The sequence below is a fragment of the Akebia trifoliata genome, chromosome 16, assembly GCF_017979445.1.
Source record: "Akebia trifoliata isolate Shusen 1 chromosome 16, ASM1797944v1, whole genome shotgun sequence".
NCBI classification, from domain to species: Eukaryota; Viridiplantae; Streptophyta; class Magnoliopsida; order Ranunculales; family Lardizabalaceae; genus Akebia; species Akebia trifoliata.
The window spans coordinates 22,254,471-22,278,213 of NC_141390.1; the positions used below are offsets into that span (position 1 = coordinate 22,254,471).

A 23,743-nucleotide genomic window follows, 5' to 3' on the forward strand; every position below is an offset into this window, starting at 1 on the left:
ATCAGAATCAAGATAAAACCCTTGCCATTGTCTCATTCGGAGTATAGGTAATTAATGTGATCTTATTCGTGTTTTTTCACTCTTAGATGTATTGTAATGTTTTTTTCCCTCCCTTCTATAAATCTAATGCTGGATGAAAAAACTTTTTAAATTTATTATTTTTTTCAATAATACCATAAATTGTTTTGCTATTTTTTTCGACGAATTTATAATTGTTTATTAATTCATATTTAGGAAATAATTATTTATTGTTGTAATAAATTGCAACATATAGGCATACCCAATAAATCTTTCTATTTTTTATTAGAGCATCTTTTACTAATCTATTTTATATAGAGTCCTGGTAATATGACTCACTAGGTGGTATACTCGAATGACTCCAAGACGTGGACAACTTCGAGAATCGTGGATCTATATGTCTCGAGATTCATGATTCCCTCGTGATACACTTTTTTAGGGGGAAGTGCGATCGTGTATCAATCTATGGTACCTAAACTTGTCACGTCATGGAGTCATTTGAGTATGCTACTTGGTGAGTCATATTATCATGACTCTTTTATGTAACATTTTTCTTAGTAAGAATTAAAATCTTACTAAGAGTTGTTGGGCCACATGGACTATCACATTGACAATTGAAATTGAAAGCCTTCTAAATTGCGTGAAAAACTCATATTATGAAAAATTCATTTAATTTTTTTTTTTTTTTTTTTTTTTTTTAAAGATGATCACAATGATAAAAATGGACAGTTACCGAACTTCCAAAACTTAAAATTAAAATTGAAAGACGAAAAATAATTTTTTTTTAATTCTTTTTACAAAATTCTTAGATATTTTTTATTACAAAATTCTTAAAGTTATGTCCTCATAAAATTCTTCAATTTTTTTTTTTTTTTCATCCTTTATATCATACAACTATCCTTCACCAATACTTTAATTGGTAGCTTCCAATTTGGAGAATTTTGGATGCACCTCGTAACCTAAATCATAATCATACTAGTTGGCTAATATTTGGGATCTTCTAAAAGGCTAAAAGATCTTGTTAATAGTTGGTTGGAGAATATTTATTTACTTGAAATCTTACTAAGTTAATAAAACTATAATAACTCATTAAAGAAAATAAAATATTTTTCTAACCTACGTCTCTTAACACCTCCGTTCTAAAGTTTTACAACTTATGAAATACCCTAATGTCCTTCATATTTTCAAATTAATGACACGCCTTGACACTTCGAGACTAATGAAAAAGTGACTTTAACTAAAATATTTCTAATATAATATTTTGCGACATCACTTTTTATGAAGGAAAAACTTATACACCAATGAATAAAATGATTTTTAACATATAATCTTAAAATTTGGGGAGGAAAAATTAATCAACTATCTTTCATTTTTCAATTATTTTTAGTCTGTTGAACATAAACTTAACTTGGAAGTCTTTTTTTTTCCATTACTAATATAATTGAATTTTTCAGTAATAAAAGACAAACTTATGTATTTTACTCAAATAAATATTTTTTTATTATAATTTAAGAGCGAATTATAATAAAACTATTTTTTTAAATATCTTCTAAAACCTAAAATATGATCTTATAGCATTACACGTGCAATCTACTAGTTCTTAAAAAAGTACTAAAAAAAAAACAAAGAATAATGATTTTCTGACACCCCACATACGCTCTTTTGTGAAACCACAGATCATTTGCCTCGGGATTCATAGAACTATAAATCTTTTTCTTGTTAAACCCAAGGAAAATGATCTATGGTTCTGTGATGGGAGAATAGGGGTATGTCAGAGGGGACATTAGATTATCATGACTTTAAAAACAATTTGTACCTGCAAAAATATCATTCAACAAGTACCTAAGTCCATTACTTTTTTATACTATACTTATTATATACTAAAAGATGACAGGATAAATATTGAGTAGTGATGAATGCACACGGTTTTGTTACGTGTGGTTGGGTACGCAGCTGATGTGGCAAGGGTACAGTACCATAAATCATTTTCATCAGAATACACAGGAAAAAGATGTGTGGTTCTATGCGCTGGACACTTCAGCCACGTACCAAAACCTCGCGCATTCATCGTTATTCATAAATACTTTTGGAAGAAGAATGATAAACTAATTCAAAAAAAGATATTCAAATGAGTAGTGCTGGGGTGACACAAACGGAGACACAAAGGTGACAAAATGATGTGGTGTCGCGCACATTACCGTAAATGCTATTCCATGAGATATGAGTAAAAAGCATCTACGGTTATGTGCGTGCCACCACATCATTTTTGTCATCTTTATGTCATTCCAGCATTTTTCTATTCAAATATACTCAACTGTGACATGTGCACAGATCTCGAGGAAAATCTATGGTTCTGTGCACATGCCATGTCAGATAAGTATATATATTTTGAGTCAGTTTATCATGACTCTTTTCGAAGATCCAAAATTGTGGAGAATGCTAATTTCCCCAAAACCTAATCCCCAAGAGGTTGGGCCAGATTTTGATAACATAAACCTTCCCTCCCTTGGATTAAATGTAAAAAAGAAAAGAAAAGAAAATGATATGTTTCATTGCAAAACCATCTAATTAAAATCAAAAAAGAGATTCAAAACATGTATGTATTTCCTGAAACCTTTAGAAAAGAAGTCTTGAAATTGAAACTACTACTACACTACTACACAGAAAACCTGTCAGTACTCCATTTTTTTTAATGGACGACTATGCTGTGGCTTCCCATGGGTTATGCTCATTCCTTGATACTTGATTTCCAAAGATCCCTCTATCCTGTCGTGGACCCCGTTGTTGATGGTTACCATTTCCATTCGATTTGGTGTAGTCCCTGTCACCATTACCTTGCCCATTTCCTCTGCCATAGCTCCTACCACCAAAACGTCCCCTTGTGGCTTCTGTCAGATATCCACCTCTACCTCTACCACCCCTTCCTGTCCAAGAAAAACAATACTAGAATGTTAACGACACATAGGGCACATTACCAAGCATTTGAGTCTCCATTTTAGAAGCTAATGTTATTAGGATTATCTCTGGCTCTACAATAAGTCAGTCATATCTTTCAATAATAGCAGAACTTCAGTGAATTCACTCAGAATAAGGGACAATTCGGTTCCCATTAAGGGGAATTCGGTTTTTTTCTACCTAGGGTAATTCATGGTTATTTAGTACAAGATCACTAGAGAAAATGTGGCTACTAGATATTTGAAAAGCACAAGCACTGTACTTTGAATTTGTCTAGAAACCAAATCACATATATTGACATTGCTCAGACCAAAATTTTCTTCTGACATTTGGTGAACTGAGTTTCACCTGTCCTACAACTAAGCTAACACCAATGCAGAAGAAAACCTTTACAAACAATCAAGATGTATATAAAGTGAATCTCAATTTGATTCCAAAGACTAGAGCAGCATGCATACCTAAATCCAAAACAAGCTCCGTAAACAACCTTCAAGGCGTAGGAAAATGTGTCTCAATTCACCAGTCAAAAGAAAAAAAAAGTCCCAATTTGCTTCCTACAACATTCTTTTTTTTTTTACAAGGGCAAAAGCCAAGAGACTGAAGATCAGGGTAAAACAAAGGAGAAGAGGAGGGAAGATTCTCACCACCAAGATCTAATGCTATGTTTCATATATAATCCAAGAATCTGTCAAGTTTGAATGGGGTAGGGTCAACCAAGATGTTGGTTCAAGTAAAATTTGCTGCCTCGAATCAGATCATGCATGTTGCTGAAGTCCTTAAAATCGTCAACTCTTCTAGTAACTCAATTCTCTAATTCTTCTCGAGTAAGAAGCTGATAATAGAATGTCTCCTACCACAGAGGCTGCCAAAGGCCCTATGTATTATATTGCTTATCCACAATGTCTTTGTAAGATCACACACACACATGAGAACCCATGAAAAATGATTCTCAATATTTCTGGACAAGATAGAAGTGAAATAAGCCCCAACTAACTCATCAAGGATCTCCACTTCAGAAAAATGTCCCCTGAAAATGGTAAGCATGGACCACTCCAAAACTTCCTTCCCCGTCTCCCTGATTACTTTTTTTTACAACCAAAATAAAAATAAAAATGTCTACCTTCCACTTTGTGACAAGATTTCTGACAATCAACTTTCTAATTACTTACCAGGACTCGAAGTTCCATGGCACCACATTGATTTTCTTAGTTTGGCTAAGAGAGTCCCCTCCCTTTCCTGCTACTTTTCACCCGATCTACCTTCAAAGTGCAAATCACTAGACAATGCACACACATCATTAAAGCTGCTGCTTTGTTTCAGGTGAATCTTAATTGCTTTTCGAACTTGACACATCTCCCTGTCTATACTACTTATATGCCTTGCATGCTGGATATTGTCAATTGCAGTACCATTACTTTCTTCAATGTCATTTTAAAAAAAAAAACTCTGAACTTGTGCCTCATGACCTCATAGGGGCAGCCCTCAAAATATTTGAAGGGTACTCATCTTACCAATCACCTATACAGGAACCTCTTTTTGGCTTTCCATCCATTTATAAGTCACAGAATACTCCTCTCTTTAGATTTTCTTAGTATTCATGTTATATTCCTCTTTATCCAGAGACCTCCTTCGTCCTTACCAGTGGTACTCGTAAAAAACAACTAGATCCCTCCTTAACTTGACATCTTAATAGCACCCCAATTCTAGTTCTTCGCTACATCCATTTGATTTGTAGTGATTCCGATCAATGTGAGATACTCGAATGTCAACTTTGACTCTTACGCCTTACGGTTCTAATTACTTTAACTAGGTTTCTGATTATTTCCAATATGGATCCCGGGCTCCGCCGAAACAATCGAATCAATGGAAGACGAATAGTATGGGCATATTAGAAAAATATTCTAAATATTAGTATTAGAATGAATATATTTTCTTAGAGTTTATGCTATGGCCTCTTAATTGAGACGTCTCGGCAGTATCACTAGGGCAGGCCCATACTTCCTATCCATAGAGGATCAAAGGAATGGGGTCCACAACAAGGGCAGATAGCTATTTCTTAGTGCCTATATTTTTACCAGGGGTAACTGACCAAAAGAATAATTGGTAACTTCCTACCAGGGGTAACTGACCAAAAGAATAATTGGAAAAAAAATTTGAAATACAGCCTAATATTCATTACTAAAGGTATAAATGAATAGATATACACACAACCTTGACAGAGTGGTTCATAACAGCAGAATCAGTCAGCTGATAATAAAATAGCTATGAGGCTGGGGCTAGGTAAAGAATTTTATGTGTCTTACTCTGCCATTAATCTTAGGTAATATTTCATTAATAGCGATCTCTGTTATTTCTGATGAATCATTCCAGCAGAAAACAGCACAATATAATATTGAGATTAGAAGTTATACAAAGCGGTCACACATTTAAGTTAGTGGTAGAATTCCCTACATTAGTTATTAATAGAGAAGTTTGACCATCAATATCTAGTGTTGCAGTGTCATTAACCAGGTTGCTTACAAAAAAAACTCATGTTCTTCAAGAAAAGGTGCTCGAATATACCACCACTCAGAGGGAGACCAAAGATCATTTCTTCTAAAAGTTAGGTCTGGATAACAAAATTTTATGCATCTGAGTTGAAGGCAGCAATCAAGAGGCAGTTTCAAGTATTTTGTGATGTTGTGGCATGTTTTTTTAAAAGGCCTATGGGAAAGAGAAAGAAAAAAAAAAAAGAGATGAAGTTGATGACAGTTCAATCAAATTTTAGATTTTGATTAAACATAAAATTTGAGAGCCACATAGGTTTGCCAATACAATAAAGACAGTATGACACTGAAAAAAGGCTGCAAATAGTAGAGAACTAGGGATAAAAGGCACGTACTTCCCCCACGATATGTGCTGGTGCCATTTGCCCTCCTCTCCTCAATGTGTACTTGCCGTCCACCAAGCTGTATTGGAGATGCCTACAGAGAATCATAATATCATAATTCAGCATTATGGTAATGTCAGCATTATGGTCCAGATGAGTCAAGTTTTATTTGAAATCATGGATTAGACATTTTATAAATCAGGCAATATACATTCCAAATTAAAGAATAAAAAGGATGGCAGGCACATAAACAGAGAAGGGGAAAAAAGTGGCAACTGCATCTGCAAGTAATATAACTGGAGGATGGGGCATTCGTATATCAGACACAAGGGATCAAAAAATGTAGGCATAAATTTAGTAGATATATTTATTGAAAAGAGAAAATGGAAAAATGTCAAAAAAGAATCACCCCATTGCTTTTTTTCTGATTAATTTTTTAATGATGGGTCAAAAAAAGTTTTTCTAAGACAAACAAATGACTGCCTTTTCCATCAGAATGCATCTATCCTCACAATTAAGTCCAGAAAGATGCCAAATCCCATTTCCTCAAATTTCGTATCAACTACATGAATGATTCAAAATGCAAAATCAGTTGATTGAACATTAATGGAGAAAAGTCAAACCTTGATTGCATTTTGAACACCAATTGCATCTTCGAATTCAACAAATGCATAGCAAATACCAAGATCCTGCACATTGATGAGAACCATTGAAACACTAAATACCAGGTTACTTTCTTTCAAGGAAGAAACCAATTATCTTGAAAATTGAACCTCTGAACAAAACCAAGGAGTGACTGGGAACCAGTTCAACAGTCGGGGTCACCTAATGAACCACAGTGTCATAGGATTTCATGAATAACTTAAAATAAAATAAGTGGCCCGTTTGAAAGTTTTAATCTCCCTGGGATAAATGATTTTACGATACAACTGAATTTTTCAAAAGTCTACTCTTTTTTGGGGGTAAGTGCTGGTTCAAAAGACCTTACATTGGGAGTTGCTTCTGAACAAATTCAGTGCCAACATTCATCTAGACAGTTTTGGAACTAGTTCATCAGTTAAATGGGTCGTGGTAGGTCTGGTAAGGTTTTTGGGACACTAGTAAAAAATATAGGCAGCAAAGTTAATGGACCTGGCGGTTCCTGATGGCCACTCCTTCAGGCTTGATTCTACCGAAGTTATTGAACTCCCGCTCAATTTCAGAATCTGTAACGGTAGACGGTAAATTTCTCACATAGACAGATCTGCATTCACCTGAAAAGATTCAAGAATACAGGGTCAAGATTCCACACAATTCTCCTCAGTATTCAATGTAAAAATCAACAAAGCTAAACATTTTTTCCAATAAAAAGACACATTTTTAGAAATATAGACTTCTGAATAGCTGAAAAATAAAATTAACTTGTCAATTGTCTTTTGTTCCGATGAAATAGTTGAAGGGAAAGCCAAAAAAAAAATATGTGCAACTGGACCATAGAGTAGAATAGTTAACCTTCTTCAATTGTTGTGAGTTCCTCTACTGTTTCAGCACCAGATCTCTCACACCCCATTGACAATGCAGAATAGAACTGCAGAGTAGGCTGTTGTGTGTGATGCCACTCTGAAGGGGGCGGGGCACTCTTTTTTATTAATGGTTGAGGAGCCACTGATGACGCGGGTTGCCCCATAGCAACCCGTAACTTCCAAGTTCACAAAATTTAAAACATTAATGGAGAAAAAGGAGAAAATCTGTCTATATAGCAAAAGAATTACTTAAAGGAGCAGTGCATACAATTGAAGCGTAAGTTTTCTTTGGTGGTTCTCCAACAAATGTTGGTTCCTCAACAGGGACAGGAGAGGAGTCTTGAGTGGTGTTCATTTCTGTTGGGTATGAAGGGTTTGACTCTTCGACAGGAATTTCTTCCACCAAGTTGTCAGCCTCAGGAACTTGCTGTTGTGGATGCTCTGGGAGACTGTAATTGTCAAGTGAATCATTTTCTTCCACATGAGAAGAAGGCACAAACTCCCTGGCCTGAGTTTCACCAACCCGCATGTAATCGGAAACTGCAAAATCCAGTGTTTAGTCCAGAATAAAGAAACCTCCAAATGTGAACTAATTATCAAGAATGAGAAGCAGAACTAACAAGAAATTAAAATTTTCAAGTTTTCCAGTCTCAATTCCCCATGCAGAAGCATTAAGGGAATTTTAGAAACACCCGCCATGTTAAATTAGTGATATTAGGTTTATCCCCTTGCTAACCATAAGTCAAGGTTGCTTTTTCTTGATGATTTAACGGTGAAATTTTTATTTTATTTTTCCAAAAATTGGTCAAGTAATTTAAGTATTTGCAGAGCATTTTGAAAAAAATCAAAATTCACCCTTAAATCATCAAGAAAACGCATTGTTGCCTTACGGTTGAAGGGGGTAAACCTAATCTTGCATATTCCAAGGGGGTAAACCTAATATCACCAATTTAACAGGGGGTGTTTCTAAAATATCCAAGTATTAACCATGATAGAGGAATAAGTTATTTAGGTATATACATAACCTCTCCAAATCTTTGGGATAAGTTTTTGATTCAGTGTAACTCTAGTAATTAATCAGAAAATGAACATCCTCTTCATTAAAGTAGATTTTGATAACTATTACAACTCAGCATTTATTCTTAGTAACATGGTTTTCTTTACAATTTTGAACTCTCGTTTAATTATAACCACTGTTGCAATTAAACAGCAGAATACGGATCACATATAATTGGTTCTATGCAGAAATGGAAGCAGAGAAGAAGTTAATGATGAGGGGACAATATCCTTTATTAGTATTTTATTGTAGAAAGCCCTATAGTTACAATATTACTTTCAAACACAATTCAGATTACCTGGCTCTTGAAGAGGATTGGATGTATTTAATTGGGAATCAAAATGGCTATGGGTTAATAAGGCTGCTGGATGCTGGTGAATCTGTTCCTCACCAAAGAAGTGAAAAATATCATTGAGAACAAAGTAGCCTTTCTCCTGAGGAGCAAGGAAAAAAGTGTGCACAAATTTCCTTCTGCCATTGTAATCCTTGGTTTGCACGGATCCCGAAACCATCACAAGAATACCTCCACTCCAAGAATCCAGAGAATGTGCTGTCTTGATCTCAATTCCAGTAAAATTGAGTGACAGTACAAGAGAATGAATTTCCTGCAACCAAGAATCCTAGGACTTCATTAACCATAAAGAAAAAAATGCAAAAAACTATAATTTGATAATTAAACTACTGTGGATGGAGAATCATAGAAAGCTTAGAACCCTTTCCTTAGTTTAATAACTATATTAAGTTTTTTTGTACAATTGAGGGACATTAAAAAGGAAAGTACAAATGGGTAACTCCACCTAAGCACAACCACACCAGGGGTGATGATTTGAACCCATGACCTCCCACAGTGGGAAGGATGCATCTCAACATATGGGCTAGGCAGATCAGTTCCAGCTTTTTAATCAATTAAAAATAGCACAACCAAGGCATATAGGGAAAAAAGATAATTCAGACATATAGGAAAAGCGATACAACAGCGAAGTGTTCTGATGCTGCAGCAGAGACAAGAAACCTCAGCCGAATAAAGAACCCAGCTGCAGGCCCATTGGAGACCAGTCCATTAGATGGCCCAATTCATACATGTAGGAGGACTCCATAAGAAACCATATTTGCTTAATTTTTATTTTAGTTTAATTTCGTTATTTTTCTTAATTTTGTTGCTCGCTGTGGTATGACCATATTCAGTAATATATGGGATGACACAACTTTGGCCACTTAAAAGTGTGAGTTTCAACAGGATTTCAGTTCAAACAATCAGAGTAAAAACAATTCAACTGACCAGAATACCAAGAGATTGATGATTAAGAACTATCTTAATCTAAAAGACAGAAACAAGAAATATGGACAGTTGTATACAACCATGATATGATATGACTAGGTACTAGTACTGCCATCTATTTCTTCCTCTTACTTTTGTAGTATAAGTAATTTTAAAGGTATTCAAAACATGTCTACATCTCAAGATCTCAATAAAATATTAGATTTCCTCTATTATTATTATTATTAAAAAAAAAATATTTAGAATCAAATTTGTTGTTGCCTTCTCCTACATATTGTCTTTGATCTTTTTCATCACAAGCCTAGCATAAGCCATCTATGTTCAAAGAAGGGTCCGGTGTTCTACTGTGTATGGATATGATACCTAGATACGTCAAAATGGATGTTGTACGTGTTGTAAACCTAATGGGTACTTCCATTTCAAGTGTAAATCTCACATCCACATCATATCAGTCCAAGGTCCTTGCGTATGTCTATGGGTATCATCAGCATAGGGAGATTCAATACAAGATGTTAAAAATTTGCTTCCATCAATCACTCTTGGTCCGAAAAAACTCAATCTTAATTTCTACGATTCCAATATTGCTCTGTTGTGGCCAAATCTTCCTTGTACACACAATAAAATGGGGTTGTCACCTTGCCTCAGGAACCTGACAAGATATATATATATATATGGGTAGTGTTCGGCAGTCAACGTTGGGAGCCAAAATTTGTCCTATATGGCATAAAAGTTTTGGACTACACTGATTTTTTGTGAGGATGATTTCTATGGTGAGGAGATCATCTTCACAAAAAATCAATCCAATTTGAAACTTCTAATTGTGAAAATACTAGAATCAGATTTATTATTGATGACTTGAATGATCAAATACAAAACCCTAAAGAGGGTTTATACAAAGAGAACAAGAATCCTAACAAATAGGATTAGATTAACCATAATCAAATCTTATCTTATAATCTCTACTATGATATGGTGTATCGCAGTACACCATATTATGTTGCATCATATCCTATTAGTCTAACAACCTCCCTCAAACTTATGGTGATCAACCGTCAACATGAGTTTCATCACCATAAGTTTGCCAAAATAAATAGCCTCCAAAAGAATGATTGTAGAAGTATTTGTCCTCATCCATGAGGCATATCAATTTCATGTAAATGATTTCCCTGTAAATCTTTTGATTTATTTGTAATTGTTTTGGTTAAGATCATTTTTTGGGAAGACTAAAACTTGAAGAATCGTATCGAAGTCAAATCCGTTGAAGATCAAGCTTAAAGAGGTTGGAAAGAAGAATGCAAGGACCAATCAAGATCATCATGTGCCGAAAAATAAAAATCAAAGAAAAGGTTAGTGGGTGTGTGAGTGTCCTTGGTCGGTCGACCGACCCATGTTCGATCGACCAAACCCAAAACTCTTAGACCTCTACATTTTTTCATTCGGGCGACCGAACACAAGAGTTGGGTACCTTCATTCTTTGCTCATTCGATCGACCGAACCCAAACCTCGTGAACCTCCTCTTTTGCTCACTCAAGAGACCAAGCAAGTTTGGTCAACCAAGTCTCAGAGCTCTTAAAAATGTTAACTCAGTTAACCCAGAATTGTTCGGTCGACTAAGCGTTTATAATTCTGTTGTGCGACTTTTTACTCTTTTGTTGCAACGATCACTTTTATCCCAAAAAGACTTGGACTTTGGTTGTTTTCGAACTTGATGACTCTTTCAAGAGTCTATCCTTAAATTGTTAGGGTTCCTCTTTAAACCCTATTCTCTCTTCTCTTCTATAAATAAGAGAGTTCTATCATAGAAGATCTTCAAGAAAAAATCAATTAGATCTGAGTAAAGCACTTGTGTTCCTTCATCCTCATTTCTTCTTCTTTAATCCATTTTCAGTAATTCTCTGAGTTAGAGAGAGAGAGAGAGTTCTTCTATCTTTGTTATATTTTTACAGAGATTTCTCGTTGTGAAATCTCATAAAGGCTCGGGTGAAAGTCCCAGGCATAATGTCGCGGCGGCGTGTTCGCTTTTCTTTGTAAGCAGTTGTAATCCGAAAGCATTGAATAAAAAGACATCAGCTCATGTTATTGAGCTTTCCGATAATGGAGTAGGGACCATGATCACCGAACCACTATAAATATGTGATTCTTGTGTAGTTTAAATCTCTTTAAACTCTATCACGTTTTATTATTCTGATTGGTTGATTGTTGTGGATGCTTGTGTGGTTCATTTAATATTGTGATATTTAAAAATTATTAGAAAACTTATTCATCCCCCCCTCTCTCTCTCTCTCTCTCTCTCTCTCTCTCTCTCTGAGTTCCTAATCGTTATTTCAAATCATTGATGAAAAGCAATCATTGCCAAAGGTAAGTTGTTGATGTGAAATTGTTGAATCAATAGTCTCCAAAAGTACGATCATTGATGAAAAATAAACAACTGTCAAAGAAACGGTGATGAAGTGAAATTGCTGAAGAAGAGTTTCCAATGCCAATTGCATGTTGGTGATGAGATGATCCGCTTGTGTTATAGATGTCTACCCAAGAAAATAATGTATCCAAATTTGTAGAAGAGGAGCAAATAGCTCTACTAAAATGGGCCTCGATTGCGCCATGATCGGATCAAGATACGTTGAAAGCTGTCCGATTTTAATCCGAAATTGTGGCCTCTAATGGACCGGAAAAATGAACTCATGTCGAGTCCATGCACACAATCATTGGCAATGACCTCTATTGGGCCTTAAAATTGAAAATTGGCCTCTATGGACTACAATGAGCTTGATCATAGAAGATTCAGAGGTTGTTTCTGATGAGGAGCCGAAATATCTATTAAAGAATATTGAATAAAAATATGTTAATTTAGGTTTTTCAAGTTTCCTGTGCTACATACAATTCTTCAATATCCTCATGACTTCTCAAAGACCAGGTGAGCGTGGCTTCTCTTTCACCAAGCACAATAATAACTGCTTGTCATCTAAAACTTTTTCTATGCCACCATGTATTTAATTGGTTCACCGCCACAGTTTTCTTCCATGTTAGTTCTACAAAGTTTGTGAGATTGAAGATTGAGCAGGCTAAATGTTTATCAATGAACTAGAATTCTTTTTGTTGAGAACTTCAAGAAAATAGATGCTCAAGTGGAGATGAAGCTTACTTAGACAACAAACACTTAAATATTTGAGGTTCAATGTCACTCTGAATATCGCAACAAAAGCTTTAACATTTGGAATATTTGAGGCATATTCAACTAAAAAAACAGCAAGAGAAAAAAAGCAGAGAAATTTCAACTCGAGTTAAATGCTGCAATGCAATCTACATTGAAGATAGACAACCATATACTGATTTGAATGTGAAGTGAATGACGTCTTTGTGAATATTCCCAGAAGGATATTAGAACAAAATTTTGCAGGTCTTCAAGACCAAAATATTCCAAAAAGAAACCATTTTGTATAATACTTCCTCGACACTTTGAAAAGGGGGGGGGCGCCTTAATTTTTAGACTGGTCACAAGAAAGTATAAAAAAATCACAATAAATGCAGCTAAGTAATCTACAATTAAGATTGACAACCATAGATTGATTGCAAGAAAGAAGAACAATCATAATAACACATTAAACATATTCACATCTAAATTGTAGAACCTTGCATGCACAAAAAATCAACTTCGAAGTGAATCCATGACCAAAATTTGATACTTAACCCATCGATTGGCAGCAAAAAAAATTGAAGCTTTGAAAAATCCAAAAAAGATTGCAAAAATTACCAGCATTGTCGTTGCCGATTTAATCAAGTCTCCATCTACACGAATCACAGTGCTAGCATCAGTGTAGAACTGATGAACGAACTCTGGATGTTCTTGAAGAACCTGGTAATACTGTCTAACGAAGTACGAACCGACCTAAAAGAACAGAACGAGAAATACTAGATAAAGAGATAAAACAACAACATTGAAATCAATAAAAACCAGAAATCAAACCAAGAAAATTAGGGCTTTGTGCGATTGAATCACCTGAAAGGCACTAACAGGAGCAACAAATGAAGTCGCCATTGTCGCGTTCTAGAAAAACATGCAGATTTAAAGAACAAAAACAGATATTCGAAACCCTAACCGATTAAAACTCCAATAAAATAACTTTTGGATCTGTACTTCTTTATAAGAAATCTGAAAGATCCAACTTACGAACAAAGCAAAATCAGAGAGGAAACAATCTTGTTTTTCTCTGGTTTCAGATTTAAAGCTCAAAATCTTTTCTGAAATTTATGTGATTTAAACGAGAGAAAGAGAATCGAAGAAGGAGAGAGAAAATCTTAGAAGGATAGAGTTGAAGAGGTTTATGAGGTTTACTCTTCGCCACTGGTTTTTATGTTCTCTACGCTTCGCTGTCGTCTGGAAGACTGGAACATAGATAGAAACAAATTTTGCTGTATTCTTATATACAAAAAGCTTGATGTCAACTATTGATTTATTTTCTTTATTTGTATTTTTTTATGATCTATCATCTGGTTTGGGTCGGATTGGAGCCAAATAAGTACCAATCCAATATAAATTTTAGAGGGATTTTATTGCCACGTCAACTTTTACTAAGCACACCCCAATTCATATGAATCATTAAAGAATTAACACACATTTGGGGTGCTCTTAGTAAAAATCAAATTTGAATATATTTGGACCTAATCGAATTACTTTCTAAGCATCTTTGAAACTTGGTGGGCTCCTGACTTATCCTATTATTGTAACAAAAAAAATTTCCGACGTCAAGGCGTCAAATCCCAGTAGTCCCATCTAAAAGAGTACGAAGAAATCATGCGATAACATAAGAAAAAAAAAAAAGTCTAAATCCATTTTGTTTTGATCTAAAACATCAATATTTTGGATCACTTCTAATTCAATTTAATAAAATATAATATGCATCAAATATTTAAGTAATATAAAAACAATTATAAACACATATTATTTATACATTTCAACACAAATTATTGGATCGGATACCATTGGATTGTTGATAAATTATCAAAATGAATTGGATCTTTATCAAAATCCAAATCCTTTATTTGGATATTATAACTCAAAATTTTGGATCTTATCCAATCCACTGAATACCTTGACTTATAATTAACAAATAGAGCTATTATTCTATACTAACTTCCTAAGACACTGCGTTGGACACTGAGCTCGACATGTGCAAAGAACCATTGATGCTTTTCGCCATAGCATTTTGAAACATTAAATTTCATAGGTAACTTCAAATCATATTTGATATATTTTTTTTTTATTCTTGATTCCAAATCAAAGATTCAATAAATTTTCATTTTTTTTTTCTTGATTATTTATTTAGGGTTGGGATCTGTTGACTCATGAGAAAATATGATCCCGATCGTGTAAACATAAAATCCAACAATCAAGATTTATACGTACCTTCATAACACACACATCTCAAAGATATTTATGTCAAAATGATTAGGGTCATGTGTTTTTTTTTTTTTTTCCATAAGCCATTTTTCACGAGTCACAAGATCCTGAGCATGACCCATTTTTATAATCTTTATTTTATAAGTTAACAAGAAGAGTGGGATTTGATATGGAGGGTTACTATCACCACACCAACTTTTGTTAATGGCATCCCAATTCCTAAATCACTAGAGAATTGTTGGTGTGGCGTTAACAAAAGTGGGGTGGCAATAGTAATTCTCTTTGATATGTTTGTAGTTAAAACGCCAAAGTTATGCCTCAATGACGTGTAAGCCTCAGCAAATTTCATATACGTTTATGGCTGTGAGGTAGTCTCATCAAAGTCATTCTCTTTAATTTAATAAGAAAGATTTATTGCCGTACGTGTAATGCTGCATGTTAACTTGCGCAAGGAGGGAATGGAAGTTTTGGATCCAGAATCTCCTTACATAAGATTTGCTATATCAGTAATCAGCTTAATGGAATGATCTGAACCGTCCACACATTTTCATCATTTTAACGGATACAAATATATAGTTGGCCTTCCAAAAATAATATTTTTTTTCCTAATCTTGTAAATTTGTCAAAGAATTTAAATTTTCAATATAATTTTTTTCTGAAAATAAAAAATTTTCATCATAGTGTTTTTTCTATGGAATCTCAATATTTTGGGTAGATCAAATCTGATTTCATATATTATAAAATTTATATGTAAACAAAACATAATATAATTTAATATAATTTCTCATATTTTATTAACTCGGAACATGATTGATGAAGAATCAATCCAACTCATAATCAAATCAGATCGTTATCAAAACCCAAATCCTTGGTCCAAAACTGAAGTTATCGGATTGGACTGCACGTACGGACCGCCCTAAACGTAATTTTCATAATCTTAAGCTTAGTCAATCGGCCATGTATTATTTAGTGGGGCAATAGTCAAGATTCAAGACACATCTCGTGGGGCCATGGTCACGTTTTTTTTTGTAAAATTGATTAGATCTTAACCATCAAATTTGATGGAATCTGGTACCAAATTTTTCCTCATTATTTTTATGTTATTTAGGAAATATTTAATAAATTAAATAACTATATCCCATTTTCTATTTACAGTAAATAATTATATGATCCATATTGATAGCTTATACAGAAAAATTAAGTTGTATAAGACCCACTGAATCAAGCCAACATATGCGCAGGTTAGCATGACTTCATTTGATACGCTAAAGTACGCCAACGAAGCAAAGAGGAAGCGGAAGCGGAAGAAGAAGTGGAAGCGCTTTTCAACTAAATTTAGTTAAAGCCTGCGAATTAGACTTGGATACAATTATGGAGAGCAAATGTTTGATACCAATGTCAGGTTGGCACTTGTAAATTCTTCAATTTATGAAAAAAAAAAAAAAATAGGAACATGTTGGATTCAATAATTCATGAAATTTTATAAATTAATAAGGAGTAATTTAAACATGGGTACATAGAAAACACATGATCCAATGGTTGATATTTATTCTCGAGATAAACATCCTCGAGATGTATGTTATTGAATTACATAATAATCTCAATCATTGGATTTTGGGTTTATACGGGTCGAGATTATGTGTTTTCTCATGAGTCATTCTTCACGAGTCACCGAAGTTTGACCTCCATGTTTTGCTGAATATTTGAGATATCTTATGTATTTTCAAATTGATGACGTACAAATTATTAAATATGTAGCATAGAGAAATGAAACTATTATGATAATTAATAAACAATTTTATTAAGTTTCTCTACATGAAAGGTAATAGAATTCATGTTGGGAATGGCTTATCGGCACAAGGAATAGAAAGGATTTGCATGTACGCCGGCCCAAATGCATTAGTGGTTGAATTTCTTCTTGTTGAGCTCACAATTATGCCTTCTTTGCATTACTTATAGCTTCTCTTCCCCTGTGCTAGGCTGACTCGCATTTCTCGTCCTTCTAATTGCTGAAAACCCATAAGAAAAATCACAAATACTTATAAACCCAAGCAATAGTCTAAAAAGAATTGTGTGAAGAACATAAATGAATAAATTAAGACTGTTTAGATTGAGAGAAGTGGAGAGGAGAAACTCAATTTCTCTTCACCATGTTTGGATTGATAGGAGAGAACTCAGGACAATTTTGAAATTCTAATATGTCTTAAAAGAGATTTAGGGGTAGAGTTCGCATTATAAAATATTTTAAAAGGATTTCTCTCTATTTCTCTCCACTTTTGAAGAGAAAGAAAACTCACTTTTTTTTCTCTCCTCTTCTCTCCAATTCTTTTCTCTTCTCTACTCTCCCCATTTAACAATCCAAACATGAGAAATGGAGAAAAACTCATTTATTTTCTCTTCTCCTCTCCATTTCTCTCAATCCAAACACAGCCTAAAGCTTTTATAAATGAGTAAGTTTACTTTCTATATTCTTTTTTGGCCAAAGTCTGAACCTATGATCTTCAAATAAAAGTTTTGGAGGAAAATAAGATTTAAAAAACTTCTTTTAACTTTATAAAGTTTAATCCATTGGATAGGAGAAGATGTTTCTCAAAAAAAAAAAAGGTCTTGTTAACGTGTGCCCTAAGGGGACATGTTAAAGCGCAATAAATACACTTTGGAAACTGGAATTTGAGGGTATTTTGGTAAAAAAAACAATTTTTTTAAGGAAAAGTGTAGTTATTGAACTTTAACGTGTGTCCTTAGGGCACACGTTAACAAAATCCAAAAAAATTAAAAAAAATGAATAGATCCTCACTTTTTTCTTTTTAATTAGTTTCTACAAGGGGGATTCTAGGTTAAGAGTGATAAGCAATGAAGCTACTGTGTTCATTGACATGCACAATGACATGAACCCAACCAACACACAAGAAATGTCATGTTGTTAGCCGTGTGGAAAGTTAAGCTCATATTTCTTTGGAGTCATAACACACCATCATGCTCTGCAGCCGAAATCTACAACGGCCCACTTTTTTGGTGGCTTGCACTCTGGTAACCTCATTTTTGGGGGCCCCAAGTAGCCCTTTGCTCAAGACATTCCTTATGAGGTTTGAACATGACTCATAGTATTGGCTCTAATACAAAATGATACGAATCCAACCAATACACCAAAAGTACGTAAGTGTTAGTAGTGAGGCAATCCGCATTGGTTGCGAGTCAAAATTTTCAATAACCTTATTGGATTACGAGGGTAAATATTGTCTTAATGAAAGCAATACCATCGTGCCTTAAAGTTCTATCTAGATCTTTTTTTTATTTGTCATCGAACCATTCTTTTCTAATTTTGAACCAATACCCTGTAACTAACCTACAATTCACATTCATAATGAGTGTGTGTGTGTGTGTGTGGTGAAGGAGATGTAGAGAAAAAAATGAGGGAAATATATACCCAATAGCCTAAAATTCACTCATAATGAATGAATGTGTGTGTTTGTGTGTGTGTGAGAGAGAGAGAGAGAGTTGAAGGAAATATATACCACTCCATGGAGAGATTCAAGGGCAGCTTCCATCTCTAGTTTGGATGAGTAGCAAACAAAACCATAACCACGAGAACGTCCCGTCTCCCCATCATAAAGAACTCTTGCACCAACCACATTCCCATGTTCTTCAAATGCTTGTGTTAATATCTCAGCTGTCACTGACCATGATAAGTTCCCAACAAATAGCTTGTGTTCAGTTTCAGGATACAAAGGCTCTTTAGGCTTTGGTTTGTCTGAAAAATTCACCCTCAATGTTCTTCCACCATAATCCTGATCAAAATATATTTTCTTTTAAAATCTCAGAATTTGCATTTCAAAGAAATAATTATTAAAATAAAAAACCAATATAATTACTTCCTTGAGAAAATAAATTCCGCCATTTGATTGCACCCATGAAAATGTCAAAAACAGAGTTTGTTTTGGTTTGGGAGTTGGGATGGGAAAACATTTCCATCCCAGGTGGAAAATCGATTTGGGCAGGAAAATGAATTTCATTGAAAATGTGCAATCATACACCAAATATCACATTTCCAAGGAAATTCATTTTTTGCATTCATGGAGAAAGAAAACTTGGGGCAGACTCTTTCATGTTGGTTGTTTGATGCTGTGGGTCTCCTATTTTCTAGATTGAATCTAGCCATGTAATCAGATCGGATTGTTACTGATCCGAAAAGAAATTTATTAGACCTGGATCCAATCGGATTTTTTCATTTTAAGCTCTTGATCCAATCCGAAAACTCAATATTTCCAAATTGGTCAGATAAAATTATACATCTAAATAAAATATATACCCATTTATATATTTTCGAACATATTATTACATCAAACATGGTTAATCCAAAACCAATTCAATAAATTATCAAATTGAGTCCTTATAGAATTGGATTTTTATCAGAACCCAAATCCTTGATGCGGAAACACGATCGGGTTTTGGACCTCACCAAACCATTGACAGCCATAGTTCAATCAAATGTTTGGAAAAAAATTTCTCAAGATTTCTTCAGTAGAAGGAAAATTGACAGTGATGGGATGAGAGAATTTAGAATTTCTTACACTTCCATCAAGATTTTGGATGACTGCATTAGCATCTTCCATACTGCTCATTGTAACAAATGCATACCCTCTACTTCTTCCTGTGTCTCTATCATATAGTACCTAAATTAAGCAATTCAAATCAAATGAGTCTAACCTTTTAATATCATATTGAATGAAGTATTGTACAAGAAAACCAATAACCTAAGCCCCTAATATAGTTAGAGGACTTGAAAATAATTTTGTTTCTAATCACTCTTGTATATATTTAGGGTAATTTAGAACAATAAATCAGATAAATTGGCTTACTACTTCTCTCTCTCTTTTTTTTTTTTTTTTTTTATGACGGGGGTGTCTGAACTTACGTCAGACTAGGGGGACCGGAAGAGCCAAGGCATATGGGTCCCTCAATGCCCTCACATCACACATACTGGGTAAGTGATCGTGCGGCCTCCCGGGTGGCCCTGAGGAAATACTGCTCATACTGAGTATCGAACTCACAACCTACACACTCTGACCACTTATTGGATCCGAAATTGCCATTGAGCCACCCTCTCGGGGTTGCTTACTATTTCTCTTATGTGCAAGTCCCTCGTGAGTTATATTTAAAACTCCAACTTAATTAAATTATGATGGATACATTTATTAAAACTTTTAGGGATGAAATACTAGTTAAGATCGATAGATAAGTAGTACACTAGGACAAATAAATATTTATTAATGTATATCTATACATTAATAAGGATAATGCTGAAGTAACATTAAAATGTACATAATGGGGGATATTTCTGACGTGGATGTGTGTCAGAACCATAGATTCTTTCATCAAGATCTCACTCGTATCTCGATGAAGAGCATCTATGGTTCTGACACACATCCACGTCAGAAATGTCCCCCTCAATGTACATTTCAATGTTACTCCAGCACAACCCCACAAATAATTATCAAAAAAAGTTCTTACTATGAGAAAGATTAATTGATGTTCTATTAGAAAATATTATTTTTACATGGATAATTTAAATCATTAAAAAACAATTATTCAATATCAAATACAAGAAAACAAAAAATCAAGTTGACTCGGTCAAGTTTTCAAAAACTAGTAGCCATGTTGGAACTTGGGTGATTCACATTGACTATCTTTCCCAAATTCTCGGACAAGTTTTTAAACCATGTCCTACTTAGATCCACTACTACACTATGATCCTCAAAGTTCAATATGTAGAGTAAAAGTGGTTCGACACCAATATTTGGATTTAAAAATGCCTCCATCTGAACATTTAAACCTAATATAACCATATGGTTATTTTGGTTAAAAACCAATATAATTGCAATCCCATATCCCTAAAATCAGAGTTGATTTTAAAAATTACAAAAATAACCTTTTTACCATAGAATCTTCAAAATCGTCCTTTAATTAATATTTTAAATTATAATGCCACCATCGAGTATTATTAAAAGTGTGTTCAATTCCATTTTTTTACTATCACCATCCATGTTCTTTCCAGGTAATTTCTTTTAACTAGGGCTATAATCGACATTCATTCAATATGTCCAAATCATCTCGGTCAACTTTGTATTAATTTATTATTTATTATAATCATCCCAACATATTCTCAAATGTTTTCATTTCTAATCTTATTTTTCTTAGTCTTTCCACTCGTCCATCTAAATGTTCTTATCTCTACTACACTCAATTTATTAATACGGTACGTTTTTTCTACACTCCTCGGCCCTTTCAGAACCCTCAATCTATCAAACCTATTTTTTTTTATTGGTCAATCTATTGAAACTATTGCCTCAACTATTTTGATGATTCATGATCATCAATCCACACCAATGTTTCAAAAACTCAATCAATGATTGGGCTACAAATTGGTCAGACCACCATGGGGGAACTTGGTCCCAAAAAAAAAAAAAAAAAAATTGGAAATATATGTGTTTTTTCTCAAATTATCTTTATTTATATTATTAAAAAGATAATATTCACAAAAATAGGTTTAATTCAAAATCTTGTTAGACCTAATCAGACCATTGGTTCGGTCTGGTTTTTAAAATACTAATCCACACCATTTAATTTGGCTCACCAACTCTTTAATGTGGCATAATAATAATAATAAATAAATAAAATGATTAGACTTGGCCCACTAATTGAACGACTCAGATTGAATTTAAAATTGAAAGAGGCAGAGAAGGATGATACAAACCTCAACCATCTCAGGACTAGCGTAGTCCTGAATTATTCCAGCAAGTTGAGCACTGTCACAATTATAAGGAAGATTACCAAAGTAAAGCTTAGTGTTTAAAGCATCTTCTTCTTCTTCTTCTGTAGCCTCTATTTCTTCTTCTTTTTCTTCGATCGATCCAGAGACCTCTTCTTCTTGTTCTACTGCTGCAGATATCCTCGAGATACGCGATTTATGAGATGTGGGAGAGATAGAAAGAGAATCGAGGGAGTGAGAATGAGAATGAGATATTGATGCCACTTGTAAGGTTCTCATACATGCAATTCTAAGAACAAAATCTGAAGAAATGTGTTTTGAGCTAATACATGAAGTGGTGTTGGTGGTGGTGGTGGTGGATGATTTAGAAAAGTATGGACTTATCGTCGCTCCCATGGTGGCCATTTTTGCAAGAATTTTCTTCCTTAGCGATGGTGGTGATGGTGGGATTGATGTGATGAGATGAGATGAGAAATATAAAATGTGAGATGATGAGTGAGTGATTTAATATATCTATGATGATGTGTGGAAGGTTTGTGTCCAATGAGAATAGGGGGATATAAAGACGAGGGATAAGGTTTGATTTTTATTTTCCACGTCGGCATTTGGTTTATGGGTCGGATTTTAGGATGGGATTGGTAAATGGATCAAGTTTCGGTTCAGATTGGTATCATCCCATAAGAAATTTATTAGACGTCGTCGTCGACCCTTTCGAATCTATTAGGTTAGGCTTCGAACCGAATCAATATAATTTCTTATTTTTCAAATCGAAACCAATCAATTAAAAAAATCAATATTTTCAAAATTGATTTGATGAAATGTACATTTCAAACTAAGCACGATCAAGAGCCAACTAAATGAGAATGGAGTGATTTTTTGTGAGGACCAAAAGACAAAAAAAAAATCCCATTCTGAAACTTATAAATTATATTGGACGAAAGATCCCAATCCATTTAAAACATATATTATTTATATAATTTTCAAATGCATTATTGGATCGGAATATTGTTGATGTAAAACTAATTTGATAAGTTATCAAAACCTTAATCCTTGATTATTTTTTTCCCGGATTTTTGAGTCAGGTTTTAGGTCTAATCCAATCAATTGACATTATTAGGGTTGTCAACGGATGTTTATCGGTTCGAATGTAATAATATTTAAATTCAAAAATTTTATCTAATATCCAAATTCGAATTCGAATCCGACAGATATCCTAAATCTCTATCCGAATTCGAATTCGAATAATTTGTTTAAAAAAACAAACATAACTTTTCCTTATCCAACTAATTTTTCATTATTAAAAAAAATTATTACATATTATATTATTTATATAATAAATAAATAAAATAAAATAATATATATTATAGTATTTATGTAAAAAATTAATCAAATAAAAGAATATATATTATATATTAAACTTTTTTGTTTCCTAGGGAGAGCAACTTTTCAACTCCAATCCCAGTGTATCATCACCAAACAGATTCTATAATCAGCATGTAGGCAAGAATCAGATCTAGAGCTCAAACCAAATATTTTCCTAGCATTTCTTCACTATAAATCCGATGGAGTTTGTTAATTTTCTTCAAAATCTTGGCATCCGCCGAACAATCAGATCTAGAATTCAAACCAAATATTCTCTTAGTATTTCGTCACCATCAATGTGACGGATTTTCTTCAAAATCTTGGCATCCATGGTAGTCAAAATCAAATTTGTAGGGGAAGATGAAACCATTATATTAAATATGGATTATTCTGAAAATACAAGAAATCCAACCATCACGACAAAATACAATCCCAAGGATACATCACGTATCACTAGGATAAGTTCCAACCTTTAAATTTTATATTTTCTTATAATTTTTCATGGATCCCAAGCCATTTAATATTTTTTTTCTT

At 33.9% G+C, this 23,743-nt stretch overlaps 2 protein-coding genes across 2 annotated transcripts; both read right to left on the reverse strand.

The window, feature by feature from the left end:
- Window positions 1–2,548: 2,548 nt before the first annotated feature.
- Window positions 2,549–14,046, reverse strand: LOC147382880 (nuclear transport factor 2-like). Its single transcript, XM_086427925.1, has 9 exons — window positions 13,678–14,046; window positions 13,432–13,566; window positions 8,700–9,006; window positions 7,613–7,884; window positions 7,334–7,520; window positions 6,974–7,095; window positions 6,466–6,531; window positions 5,855–5,936; window positions 2,549–2,942 (listed from the first exon to the last, which is right to left on the reverse strand). The coding sequence occupies exons 1-9, from the start codon at window positions 13,714–13,716 to the stop codon at window positions 2,719–2,721; spliced, it is 1,434 nt and encodes a 477-aa protein (XP_086284051.1). The 5' UTR covers window positions 13,717–14,046; the 3' UTR covers window positions 2,549–2,718.
- Window positions 14,047–16,838: 2,792 nt separating this feature from the next.
- On the reverse strand, window positions 16,839–22,332 carry LOC147382881 (RNA-binding (RRM/RBD/RNP motifs) family protein). Its single transcript, XM_086429087.1, has 4 exons — window positions 21,833–22,332; window positions 19,650–19,751; window positions 18,594–18,866; window positions 16,839–17,087 (listed from the first exon to the last, which is right to left on the reverse strand). Exons 1-4 carry the CDS (start codon window positions 22,250–22,252, stop codon window positions 17,028–17,030), a joined length of 855 nt encoding a protein of 284 aa, XP_086285213.1. The 5' UTR covers window positions 22,253–22,332; the 3' UTR covers window positions 16,839–17,027.
- Window positions 22,333–23,743: the final 1,411 nt, after the last annotated feature.

What these genes read in the sequence shown, in the direction of transcription:
- LOC147382881 (XM_086429087.1), bottom strand. Translation starts at nt 22,252, where the DNA reads ATGGCCACCATGGGAGCGACGATAAGTCCATACTTTTCTAAATCATCC. An exon ending in TCCAAAATCTTGATGGAAGT is followed by an intron (nt 18,867 to 19,649) that starts GTAAGAAATTCT and finishes TATTTTGATCAG; the next exon opens with GATTATGGTGGAAGAACATT. An exon ending in TTGAATCTCTCCATGGAGTG is followed by an intron (nt 17,088 to 18,593) that starts GTATATATTTCC and finishes ATGGGTTTTCAG; the next exon opens with CAATTAGAAGGACGAGAAAT.
- LOC147382880 (XM_086427925.1), bottom strand. Translation starts at nt 13,716, where the DNA reads ATGGCGACTTCATTTGTTGCTCCTGTTAGTGCCTTTCAG. An exon ending in AATCGGCAACGACAATGCTG is followed by an intron (nt 9,007 to 13,431) that starts GTAATTTTTGCA and finishes TCTTGGTTGCAG; the next exon opens with GAAATTCATTCTCTTGTACT. An exon ending in TGGCCATCAGGAACCGCCAG is followed by an intron (nt 6,532 to 6,973) that starts GTCCATTAACTT and finishes ATCAATGTGCAG; the next exon opens with GATCTTGGTATTTGCTATGC.